Source organism: Monomorium pharaonis, chromosome 9 (genome assembly GCF_013373865.1).
Source record: "Monomorium pharaonis isolate MP-MQ-018 chromosome 9, ASM1337386v2, whole genome shotgun sequence".
In the NCBI taxonomy this organism is placed as follows: Eukaryota; Metazoa; Arthropoda; class Insecta; order Hymenoptera; family Formicidae; genus Monomorium; species Monomorium pharaonis.
In genome coordinates this window covers 2349956-2362863 of record NC_050475.1, presented here as the reverse complement: position 1 = coordinate 2362863, position 12908 = coordinate 2349956, and the positions used below count along the sequence as shown (strand labels likewise).

Genomic DNA, 12908 nt, shown 5'->3' with positions numbered 1-12908 from the left:
ACAGATACATCCACGCGTTTTAATAGTTTTTAATCTAAAATTAAAGGGAGCAGAACACGCACGTAATATGTTGTTACATTTGTAGTAAAATCGCAATGTGTGAGGCACACATATAAAGAATCTATGTAGAATAAAGTATCTTTTTTAAATATATATTAAATGTGTTATATATGATTACACGCTTGTTCCGTTATACAGAACCCAAGCAACAAAACGTGGTCTTATCAATTTCTAATCGCTTATTTGATTTGTAACTATTACAGATTGTTCTTCTTTTAAAAATTGCATGCTCAAAAATAACGAATATAAGTGAGTTTTTTAATTTATTAATTGTGATCAATCGCGTTATATGCAAATGCAACTTTTCTCTGTAAAAACTGCATTTGCGCATAATGCAGTTGGTCAATCGACGAATTAAAAAAAAAAATCATCTTGTTACAGAATCTTTCGATTCTAGAATATTCTACAATTTTCCCCTGCCCTTGTTTTTTTGTTTCCCATTTTCCTGTTTTCCCTCTTTTCTCTCTCTTTCTCTTTCTCTCTTTCTTTCGCGCCTCCCTCGCTCATCTTCGAAATTTTTCAGAATCTTCTAGAATTGTCAGAGATGCCGTTTGCGCAAGCGTAAACAAACTGAATACGAACTACATCCTCTAGAGTTTCCACCGTCCACCACTTGCCGTAGTTTCCGTTTTCCGTTATTCCGTTTTCACTCTTCCTGCGGCTTGCACTGGCTTGCACTGTGCGGCACCAGTGAAGTGCAGTGAAGTATCGTAATCGTGGCACGTGGTTTACGTATTCGCGCATTTGTATTTATATTATACCAGTTATAATCACAGAAAATAGTCAATGAGAATGGAAGCTGAGTGGAATCAGCTTTTTTTGGAACGACCACCGTGCACAACGTGGCAGATCACACCGCTAAATGCGAAAAAAAGGGGTATTAAAAGTTTTCCTACCGCCTGACGATGCCGTACGTACGCATCGGTTTTCCGCTAAGCATTGTCTCTCCGCTTCCATTCCTATTCTAAATAGAACATTATCTTGTAATGACAATTAAAAAAAAATTACGAAGTTTTATCGTTCGATTCTGCAACAAATAAAAATATTTTTCCGAAAAAGAATAAAAAAAGGTGTATCGAAAAAGTTTTAGAACCCAGCAAAAAATAACTCGTTGAATCGAAACATTTGATTCTTAATTCAACGTCAATTCTAATTATCATTTTGTCTCTCACTGGAAAGGAATCTTTCAAAATTCTCTTTCGATTCTTACAATTAACCACGTTTCTCTTTTTTCCTCTAACCTCTCTCGCATGCGTGTCGACCACAGAGACACGTGCTGCCGCTCGCGCGTTGCCTTGGATACGGCGTCGGTTAAGAGATATGCATGCTCCTCAAGACTTCGAATCGTACATCGCCGTGTGATAACACTGTTAAAAATTACATTAATCTAACATATTTATGAAATTACGTTAAGTCGTATTTTTCTGTTAGAATTTGAGTTTATGGATGATGTGAAGTAAGTTGTATTATCCGATTTTTGCATTACGATTGTGATACAAATTACGCATTACCAAGCAATATTAGGCGTTAGAAATTGGAGTTTTACAATTTTCTCAATAAATTTTATGAATAAATAACAAGTACGTTTTTATATAAGACACATTCACGTTGTGCATTACTTTTTTCTATTCCTAACCTCTATTCCTAATTTAGATTTCTAACATTTAATGTATTTAATTTTACTTATTCTTAATATTTCCTTTCTATTGCTAATATTTCCTTTATGCGCAGTCAACATTTTATTTACGATGTATTTTTATATAAAAGGAGTAAGAGGATTAAGAAGAATGGATTGATAAATTAAACACGAATATTTTATGATAGCTGATGAAGGCCAAGATCAGAACATACTTACATTTTTTAAATATTCATTAGCATTAGTATTGTTATTGTTTGTCAACTAAATATAGTTTTAATCATTCCAACAAGATTTACAGCAGAACACAGTGGGTGCTTTCTCACACAATTAATGAGGGTACTTTCCAATAACATGGGCGACACTGTGTAACACAGTGTAGGACTCAATGCTTTGTAGATATTGACGCAAGACTATTCTATACAACTAAAATACTGCATTTACATAGAGCAACACTGTGACTGCGATATTAAATCTAGTGAAAATCTATAATGTACATGAAGTTTGGAATACAACCTGTATCAATTTTGTTGTTTTTAAAAAGCACCCAGTATAACATTAGTGTGTTCCAACTGGAAAAGAGCCTAATACAATTTGCAAAAGTAACAATAATGATCACATACAAATATACTGTGAGTAACTGTTTGCTATCATTTTTAGGCATAGACGTGTCCCAATTCAAAATTGCAGTGAATAAAGCGATTGAATTTCTGAGCTCAAATCTAATGTATGAGTTCACGAAAGAATATAATATCTTAAGGCGGCAGACTTATCGAGGAGCATGGAAATTTCGGAATGAGCCAGGCTTCAAAGCAATATTAAAATTGAGAAAGGCCTTGGAAAATGTTCGTAGTATGTTCCTAGAGAACGACTATGAGACTTTGAAGGCTGACTTTCGCGTAATGAAGAATGGGATGTATACTTTACCGAGTAGAGAAAGGCTGGAGTACGTGCTCATGAGAACGGATGGTTTTAACAAACTGTTGACAAGAATAAAAGATGTTGCAACCCAAGCTGCACATTTCTGGAAATGTAGAATGGCCACAGGCCACTTTTGGAGCGTTGCTGCAGTGAATTTGGCGATTACGAGCAGATTGCGGTATTGTCTATTAACGATTCGTTATGCACTCATACTGTTCTCTTTCATTCAAATAATAATGTACATTTTCTCGCAGAATACTCGCAGAAAAAATGAGTAAGGAGTGTTTGGATTGGTACGACAAACTGTCTCAATGCAAAGAAAAGTTTGAATATGTTGGTGCTCAGAACAGACTTTCAATGAATCCAGAACTACAAAAACCGCTCGATGAAAAGCGGTAAGATACAGAAAAAAAATTTATGATATATATATGTGTGTATTAAATGTACATACATAGTAACTTAATATTTTAATTATTGATATAGAACGAAAGTGTTTTATGATTTTAGTTTATGTTTTAACCATCCTGATATTGAACAACTAACCAGGGAACCCTCAAGATTGACAGAAAATGTCTCGACTAGTGCGTTAGAAGATTTTATACCAAATAATAATATAGATGATATTGGAGGTACGATTAAAACAATATCATAAAATATCATTTTTATTTTATATAAATATATGCAGTACCAGCCAATAGTATATCACTTTTAGGTTTTTTTGAGCATAACTTTCATTTAAGTAAATCAAATAGATTCAATATTTTACAATAAATACCTAGTATTAGATACATTTTGTATATGTGTTATGGGTATTTGACAAAATATTTATTGTTAAATGTTGAATCTATTTGATTTACTTAAATGAAAGTTATGCTGAAAAAAGCCGATATATTTTTGGGCAGTACTGTATACACAAAAAATTTAGAAAAGTGACTTTCGTCAAATTTGAATATCAAATTGAAATATCTTTACTACTACTATTTTAAATAAAAGAGAAAAATTACAGCTACAGAAGAAATATTTTATTTACAGAATACACAGATAACTAAAATATAAAAATTGCTATTATAATTGCTTGTGTGGAGATATACATAGAAAAAAATATAACTAGAAATCTTTTTATGTTACATAGAAAATATATCGCCATAATTCTTGCATATTGCTTATAAACAATAATAAACTAATATTTTTGTAAAGATTCATAATCAGAATTTTTGTAATTGTTTCATAATTATGAAGTTTTGATCTTTTATTTTATGCCACAGCGTTGTTAATTGTACATACCAATATATATATGCTAAAGCAATCTCATTTGACATGTCATTTAATTTCTGTTTCGTAGAAGTGGTGGATCGAGAGGCTTTTGAAGAAAGCCTTCCATCAGTTTCTAGCATGAGTAATGAAGTAGCAAAATGTAAACGTATGGACGCTACTAACTACACAGCCTGGAGAAACGCTAAGAAGCGAAGAAAAGAATAAGTATAATAGATATTAGGAATAAAATTGTAATCATGAAATCGCAATATCAGTATTAAATAATATTAATTAAAATACAAAGGGACCAAAACAATAGATTTAACTCTCTAGCGAGTGTTGCATATTTTCAACGTACACTTCATCAGTGCTGCATCAGAAGATAATTTTATATCAGATAAAAATAACAATATAAATAATATTGGAGGTATGATGAAAACAATTATAAAATATTGATATGTTGGAATAAAATCAATAAAAAAACTTTAACAATAAGATATAACTAACAATAAGAATAAATAGAGCAATAGAACGATGTGACCCCTAGAGAGTTAATATTAGCATATTTGTAAAACTGCTAGGCTAATTATAATAGAGCAGTTTAATTATGTCAAAAATTTTATACAGTCATATTTAGTTTCAATAGATCTTGCCTAGCATAAAACTGTTATAGTAAATTACATGATGTAGGTATAGAAATTGTAATATAGACTCAAACTGTGATATTTAATATATCTAATATCTGTGATATATAATATACCAAAAAAATGTAAAAATCAACCAATATATTATATATTTTTTCAATAAAGATATTGGCGATTTCATATATCCGTATATGTATGTATGCACATTATCACTTAATTCTTATACCAAAACTAACTAATCAAGAATGCGCTTTTGGAATAACGTCATTATAAAAATTAGGCGAAAGAGAAAGCTTCTCGTACTGTACAAAGAATCACATCCGGAGTATCTGCTGCTGGGTAATATCTTTAATTTTGATTACAAGCTTTGTTAAGCGTATCAAAGAAGGAAAAAAGTTGCGGAAAAAAAATTAAGGCAACGTTATACAACTTTAGTCAAACGGTGTGCGCGGGTAAGTAACATTGAGCAGTAACACTAGCTTATATCGTGGAGGATTTTCCATAAGTGTGGAATGTATACGGTGTGTGTAATTAATCGTCATAAGCTGGGTAAAGGTGAATCGCGTATCTCCGCGGTCTCATCCAGAATTTCAGGCCAAAGAAGTCGGAATGCCTCTTTCGCATATTGTTAAAGCAGCAAGCGCGGAACTGCCGGGTGCCGCATATGTCGGCGCATTCCCGTCCGCAGAGATCGCAGGGAACAGTCTCAGCCAAACTCCACAGCACGCATACTAAAAAAATAAATAAAATTATTGAAAGATGAATGAACATCGCGCTAAGTTAATAATTGCACCACTACTTTTGTCATATTTAATATTTATAAAATAAAACTTTCATAATTAAAAGTTACGATTAATAATAAGAGTATCGTCAATGCATTAAATAGTATGTTTTTTATAGATTCTTTTCTTTCTCGAGTCTTTACACGTCAAACATTTATAAAAGGTAATTATAACTTGATATTACGTTCCAATATACTTCCAAAAAAATACTTCCAATATAAAATTATTTACATAAACTCTAAATTTTCTTAATAAAGAAGCAACCAAAAAGAGCCATAATATAGGTAGATTAATAATTAGAACACAACTTTTATCGTACGTCAGATGGATGAGAAAAACTTATAAAGCGCGCGGAAAGAAATTTAATGTAAGTAGAAGTAAGCTGCAACACGATACATTTATGGATGTGACGGCGGAGCCATCGATGTCTGGTAATGAATGTCAATCAAGTAATTACAACTTAGGATCATATTATGCAAATCAATGCATATCTTTACGGAACTTTTTTTAACTTTTGGAATTTTTATTCTGGATCGTCACTACTAGTTGATAAAATAAACAATTTCTTAATTTAACTTGATTATAAAAACATTGATGTTAACGTGTTAAAAATTCTAATATAGAAAGAATGTCATTATCATTTTTTTACTATTATTTTTACTTTTTCTAGAAATTGTTTAGAAAAACATGTGAGTTATATATCTGTATTTGGACAACTAAAAACTTAGATAACAAGTATTTTTTTAATGAATATTATTTAATTGAAATACAAAAGAAAAAGTTTCAAAATTATATTTTAATTTATAACAAATTATAAAATATAATTTATTTTAATAAATAAAAATACATAAATAAAACACAAATAAGCGAACAAAACCTTATTCTATATGAAATAGTTTTGATTTCTAATAATATGTTTTATATTAAATGATAAATTTTATAATTTTTAGTTCATGTAAACTGCGCATGGATTATTTATCGATTTTGAAACATAATCCTGACTACATAATATCTGGAGTACATAATATCACAAATTAAATATTGAAACTAATAAGCATCTTAAATCACTGCAAAATTTTAATATCACTCCTCTCTAGCTGGAATGATAGTTTTTGCAATAAATTTTATATAGCGTTTTTAAGATACTCATGATAATATTATTATTAAATTACTTGTCAATTTAATTTGTGATTAAATACTTCACTTTTTAATTTAAGATTGTATTTCAAGATCGACAATTTTCAGTTTGCACAAATTATAAAATTCACAAAAATATTAAGTATCAAGATTCTCTTTGACCGAATAAAATTCTATTTGTTTATTTATGTTGTTATTTATCACGATAAAAATTTTTGTTTAATTTAAATTTAATATAATTCTAAATTTATCACATATGTCTTTCTCATATTGATATAATTCTAAAATTAATAAGAACATTTTAGATTTCGCTTTTCTGTTTAATCAGTTTGTTTCTCTAATCACATTATATAAAGTATGTCGCAATTTTGTTTTAATATTATTTTAAATATTTATTTCTCTTTGTAATATCTTATTCTAATGTGTTTTCAAATAATCAATGAAACACAAATTGTCTTGTTAAACAAATTAATTTTACAAAATAGTTTAATTCCATTATCTAAAACAAAATTACTAAAGCATTGAACAATTAGAAATTTATTTTTATCATAAACTCTAATAGCCTACTTTTTTAGAGATAAACGAAATCCAGTAATATCACTTCATCTCAGTTGATCCGATTATTTCGTGAACACAAAAGAGGCTGTAGATGCCATAATTATTAACTTCACTTAGCTTTCCTTTTAAATGTCAGCTATTTGTAATTAGTCCACTTTTTTGCTACAAGCATTGTGCACGATATTATGCGACATCGTATATTAAAAACGACGCGGGCAGTTCGCAGAATTTGCAATAAACAACTGTATTACTATAAAGAGCGTAAATATTTCTCTCTTTCTCTCCTTTCTCAACATTTTTTGTAAAATAAAAAATCAAATAAAGAAAATATAATTTTTTTCGTATACAACATATTATAGATAATGCAACTTGAATTAAGATGCATATGTATATGTAAAAAAAGATTACCTGCGAAAAGTAGCAGCCAAGGGTGATTCATTTTTATGAAGTATTCGTGATTAAAGGTGATGACAAGCTCAACACGATGATAAACTTGACGATCTCGGTTACAGACGTGACCACTGTTTCAAACAATGAAAAAAACATGTTAGTGATAACTTGATACACAGAATTTAAAAAGTGATGCTACTAACCGTTAGTAGAATCTCAGAAAATTTTAACAAAAGTTTTAAATAATGTTGCTCTAATAAATAAACGTACGCACAGTTTAAGAATAACATATATTTCATTTTAATAGCAACATTTTTTATTTTAATTGAAATATTAATATAAATGTATACATATTTAATATAAATGCACTTTTATTAACAATATTACTAAAACGCAATTATTTTATTTTCGTATAACAAGTTTAAATAAAAATTAAAAATATATACATACGCGTAGGAAATTAATTGCTATATAATCTTAAGAATTGTAAAGTTATAGATCTCTACGTACACGACAATATGTACAACACATTATTAGAAATAGTATTATATACAAATAAAAAGTCAAAAAATAATTTTAATAATTAAATTATGTAATAAAATAATAATAAGAGATTATATTTGTGACTTTTGTCTTTCGTAACAATTCAGATATCATATATCACAAATCGGTATGAATTATTGGAGAGAAATTTGCCTGAGGCGGGTTACTTACCCTTTAGACGAATGCCGGAAAGCGAATGATAATCTTGAAGGGTGCCGCTACTGCCTCCAAGTATCACCCCCACTATCCAAGATTATCTCTCCCACCCCGAACGTACGCAACCGCTTTGTTGATTCGTTATAGCAATGCCCGCTATATGCAGAATGTTAAATCGCGAGTGGAAAATCATTATAAAATCAGACTTACCGAAAATCGAACAGAACCGAATTCAAGCAACACACGTATACTTATGAGAAAGTGAAAAAGATTAAACACACGATCGATTTAAGATAAAATGCTTTTATTTTTTTCAAAACTAGAGTTGATGCTCTCAAACGTTTTAAAATTAAGTACATTAAATATCTGTTTATTTCCCCGGAGCACAATTTGCCATTAAAGTCTACTTTAATCCTACGTAAATATTAATCTAAGAATGGCGATATAAAGGATATCGACAAGTAACATCGCATAGTGCCTCCCTTGTGAAACATTTGTACGATAGGGTAGTAATTGCGCTGAAACATACGGAAGGAACATGCATTTAATAAACGCCTCATTTGATAAATTTAAAAAAAGGCTTATTGTTTGAGATTCCGAGAGTTTAGGCGCATTCACCACCATCTCATTTGACTCTCGGCAAAGTTAACGTAAATTTGTCAAGCCTATTTATAATTTCGATGTTAGATAAGTATTTCAAGAGCTCTTGATAATGGAGCAAGTTTCAATTTTATTTCTCTTCTTTAAAAAAGACGCGTTTAATATTTTAATCTATTTTAAAATATTTAATTTCCGTTTCCGTTTTCTAAACACGTAAACATTTTTTAAATTTTAAACTAAAATCTTTAACGACTTTAAATGTTCTAGTGTTTTAGAAAGCATTTAGAAAACGGAGACAGAAATAACACATTTTAATATCTGAAAATTAAACACTTCTTTTCTTGAGTGTGCAGCGAGTCAAATAATCGATAAGCTCGTGTTAAAGTGCAGAGTCTGTTACATTGGAACGATTCGAACTGGGATAGTAAACGATCCTTTCTCGGCGCTTGTACTCCGTTTCCGGGATCGACATTTCGCATTCGATGACGGCGGGATCCAGCGTGTCCTCGACGATGATGTCCAGCGACGTTCTCGGGTTACCCTTGTACCAGTCCGTCGAGGATCCTCGTTCGCTCCCGTGATTCCCGTGATTCTCAATGTTGCTTTCGACACCCTCGATATAGAGCTTCAGAGACGGCTGCGGTCGCGCGCCCGTCACCACGCATGTTAAGTTCACATGGGTCTTGTTGAAGGGGTAAGTGCGCACCGTCATATCGCTTTCTGGCACTGAAAAGCAAAGAAGAGGGAATTACAAATCAATTATTAAATAATGCAAACAATGAAATATAGAGACAGAAAAATTTTTAACTTTTCAGACTAAATTCCTCTCCAAAGTAAACTTGCCATAAACGATCATCTTCGTCGAGTTACTCGCTTCGTCCTGGAACGTGCTGATTGCGCACGTATACTCTCCAGTCATATCTATCGTGACGGTCCTCAATCGTATCACCGAACGCGAGTACGGGTCCTTCAGATTATCAGCTGGATATTCCGCGAGTCCTTTGATGATTCCAATATCTTGCGGCGGTACTAGCATAATTTCAAGAGATTACGAGTGAACAAATGTGGAATAATATTTTTATATTATTATTGAAAGAAGTTTACTATAGATGAATTCATCTGTAACCACTATATGTGTCTACAGCAAAGTTTTAGAGACAATAAATTCACAAATTACTTTTTAACAAAGACATTGACAAATATAAATCTCAATACAGTTAAATTATATTGTATATTTACAAGAGAATTATTCAATGATCTTGCAACTTTGGCTCACACTATCCTTAAGTTTCCCGTAAAAATTATCGGTAAAACCAATTATGAACCATCTAATTTTAATTCAGCCTTGAAGGTCGCGAGCCGTCTCTCTCAAAAAAGGCGCAGTTATCGTGAAAAGTTATCGATGTATAAAATTACTTCATTAACAGTATCCTTTCACGCGCTTTTCATGACGCAAAAGCGACGCGACGGCCGTACGATATTTCGCGACGTACTTTTATTTTCTCGCTCATCATTACAGTTCCCGCGACTGTATAAAACTTCTTGGACTTTCTTCCCACGGGTCCCGTCATCCCGTCCCGTCCCGTTCGTCGTTCACAATACGCGACTTCGTGATGCCTCGCGACAGCTTCGCGACGACATTAAGATAAATTTAATAATAACGCGCGAAGTCGTGCAGAGCGCAGAGCAAGCGCATAACTAAGTTATAATGAGCCGGTCGCGTAGGCGAAAGGGGATGAGGGTGTAAATTACTCGGCGGGATCCACTGATAGATCTGATACGCTTCGTGAAACCATTTGATTACAAGTCCGTTCTCGTCCTCGTCAATCTCGTAGGCGCAGACCAGGTCCACCGGGCCGGTGCCGTTGCGCACAGCCAGCGGCACATCCAGCGATCTTATCGAGGAGCCACCCGCCCCTGCGAAACAATTATTTTATTTTAACAATAAAATTTGAAATTTTCTGAACCTCGCGGAAAATCGCGCAATTTTCACTGTGAGAATGTGAATTTTGACTTGCGCTCAAAAAGTCTCAGTTTTCGCCATCTTTCCGTGCGATCCGTTTTAATTAATTCATGAGATTCAGAGGGTTTTCAGACACGTTTCGAAAACGTGACGTTCGTCGAAGGATTAAAATCGATTAAGAGCAGTTTCTTCAACCGTTACCGAGAATCCCTTCGAGTCTCTCTCTCTCTTTTTCTCTTTCTCCTCGTCGCACAATTATTTACCTGAACTATTCTCAAAATTACAAAATTAACTTGTTGAATTGTCCTGCGACATTACAGAGTGACGCGAGACGAGAGGATTTTTCCCGAGAATCATCAGGAAGAAATAAAACAACACCGGACTTTCGCGGGTCGCGCGGGCGCGGACGGAAGTTAACGGGAGTCGGATGCGAGCCGACGAAAATCATTTCCGTTACGAAGGAGGACGCGGGAATTCGCATGTCTCCCCCTAAACAGAATATCCCGCTTCACTCTGTACATTCACCACCCCGGGACGCAGAGAGAGAGAGAGAGAGAGAAAGCTTACACAGTCTACGAATTCCCCGAAGTTTGTTTCGAAGGCGTACGCGCGGGAGGATTGTGAATCTCCGCTAAACGCGGACCCATCTCGTCTACTCACCCGGGTAACATTCGAGTATCAGGAGGAGGACGATGATTATCGAGGGCGAGAGCAGCGTGCATGCCGCTATCGACGGCATATTCTTCCCAAGGTCCCTTTTCACACTGCTGCACAATTAAATACGGCTCATCTGCATCGTATGTTACACCATAAACCGATACGATTCTGCGCAGCATGTATCGCCACCCTCGTGTGTGTCCTACACACATTCCGTATATACTGGCCTTGCCTTTAGTAGGTATGAACGATGAATCCCAGAGATCTAAACAGAAACGATCCTTGAAGAGATTGAATTAATTCTTTGCTTTTTTTTACGTCTACTCTCAGAAAAACCAAATTGGTAGATTCTATGAAGGAAAAAGTAAAGAAAGGCTTTCTTATCACTAAAATAATATTTTTCTACATGTAAATCTGTTTGCATCAATCAAACTTATTTCCTATCATTTTCCAAATTCTAAGAAATATTCAATTAAAGTTTTAATTAAAGATCTTTAATTCGAGTTAAATTAAATAAGTTACAATTTTTGGTGTAAATAGATTTTATATACTTTTTTTTTCTTTTCATTTTATTTAGTACTTTTATACATATACATATATGTAGCTACTAAAATATTAGATAAAAAAGAAAGTACAGTATGTCTGAAATTTTAAGTTGGTTTTTACTAAATATACTTACATGTAAAAATATATAAAATATATATTATATTGAAATACACAAATGTATGCACTAAGTAAAAATGGCATATTTAAAATTATAAGCAGTATTTATAAATCATCTAAAATGATAACGTTTTACGGTAAAAATAAATTTATCTAAATATAATTTAAATAACTTGGAATTTTAATTAATTGTACTATAAAAATAAAATTTAAGTCAAAGTTCAAAGAAGTATTGCATTTTTTTAATTGGAAAAGAATCGGAATTAATATTTCGCCAAACAGTTTGACACGATGAAATGAAAAACCATGAAATACGAGATAATAAGCAAAAAAAACTCAAAGGGTTAATTAATATTCAGATACGAGGGAGGCGCACGCCTAACTCGAAGCCGCGAGACGACGTGCATTGACAGGAATATTAACGAATGAGTTTTACCTTCATGAGACGCGACGAAACAGTTAATTGAATACAAAGTGCGCCTCTCCGCAGCCCACGAAAGGGTTAAACAGATATAAAGTCGATCAGGCGGGACTTTAATTGATTTCACGCGTCGATCGAAGATGCCATCAAGTGCCATTTCTTTCTGCAAAGCAAAAAAGCAAAAGATTTAATAAGTAGATGTAATAAATTGTTAAATAAATTATTTCATTTTCAGATTGACTTTTTGATTAATAAATCATATTATTTCCTCCTTCGTGTCCTCACTTTATCGAGCAGCACCCAATTGAATGACCCGCCAATTAATATCGTTTCATCTCAGGATCCTTTGATTGGTGAACCCAGTAGAAAATCCCTAGACATCGATCGCTGTGAGTGGCTACGATGCGAGAACCAAACGTTTCCTTTCCACAGCATTGAGGTGGGAGAGTGTTTTCTCGCCGCGAAAGCGAGAGATAAAATCTACGAAAACATCAAAAAAGCTCAAAATTCGAGAACTAAAAAA

At 32.8% G+C, this 12908-nt stretch overlaps 2 protein-coding genes across 4 annotated transcripts; one reads left to right on the top strand and one right to left on the bottom strand.

The window, feature by feature from the left end:
- The first annotated feature begins 285 nt into the window (after positions 1 to 285).
- Positions 286 to 4899, top strand: LOC105839046. Of its 3 annotated transcripts, none has more exons than XM_012685060.3 (5): positions 286 to 937; positions 2357 to 2795; positions 2872 to 3012; positions 3125 to 3246; positions 3960 to 4899. In XM_012685060.3, exons 1-5 carry the CDS (start codon positions 847 to 849, stop codon positions 4094 to 4096), a joined length of 930 nt encoding a protein of 309 aa, XP_012540514.1. In that variant the 5' UTR covers positions 286 to 846; the 3' UTR covers positions 4097 to 4899. The 3 variants fall into 3 exon arrangements, with proteins under 3 accessions (XP_012540514.1, XP_028049119.1, XP_012540515.1); XM_028193318.2 differs by having other exon boundaries at positions 286 to 970; XM_012685061.3 differs by lacking the exon at positions 286 to 937 and adding an exon at positions 1001 to 1516.
- A 3469-nt stretch (positions 4900 to 8368) lies between these two features.
- LOC105839048 lies at positions 8369 to 12801 on the bottom strand. The gene is made up of 7 exons (XM_028193319.1): positions 12671 to 12801; positions 12401 to 12548; positions 11305 to 11566; positions 10434 to 10598; positions 9525 to 9710; positions 9099 to 9407; positions 8369 to 8599 (listed from the first exon to the last, which is right to left on the bottom strand). The coding sequence occupies exons 3-7, from the start codon at positions 11381 to 11383 to the stop codon at positions 8496 to 8498; spliced, it is 843 nt and encodes a 280-aa protein (XP_028049120.1). The 5' UTR covers positions 11384 to 11566; positions 12401 to 12548; positions 12671 to 12801; the 3' UTR covers positions 8369 to 8495.
- Between the last annotated feature and the right edge of the window lie 107 nt (positions 12802 to 12908).

Coding starts and splice junctions, on each gene's coding strand:
- LOC105839046 (XM_012685060.3), top strand. CDS start 847: ATGAGAATGGAAGCTGAGTGGAATCAGCTTTTTTTGGAACGACCACCG. Junction 938..2,356: donor GCTAAATGCGAAAAAAAGGG/GTATTAAAAGTT, acceptor TATCATTTTTAG/GCATAGACGTGTCCCAATTC. Junction 3,013..3,124: donor AAACCGCTCGATGAAAAGCG/GTAAGATACAGA, acceptor TTATGATTTTAG/TTTATGTTTTAACCATCCTG.
- LOC105839048 (XM_028193319.1), bottom strand. CDS start 11,383: ATGCCGTCGATAGCGGCATGCACGCTGCTCTCGCCCTCGATAATCATC. Junction 9,711..10,433: donor CTATCAGTGGATCCCGCCGA/GTAATTTACACC, acceptor AAATTATGCTAG/TACCGCCGCAAGATATTGGA. Junction 8,600..9,098: donor AAGGATCGTTTACTATCCCA/GTTCGAATCGTT, acceptor CGTATGTTTCAG/CGCAATTACTACCCTATCGT.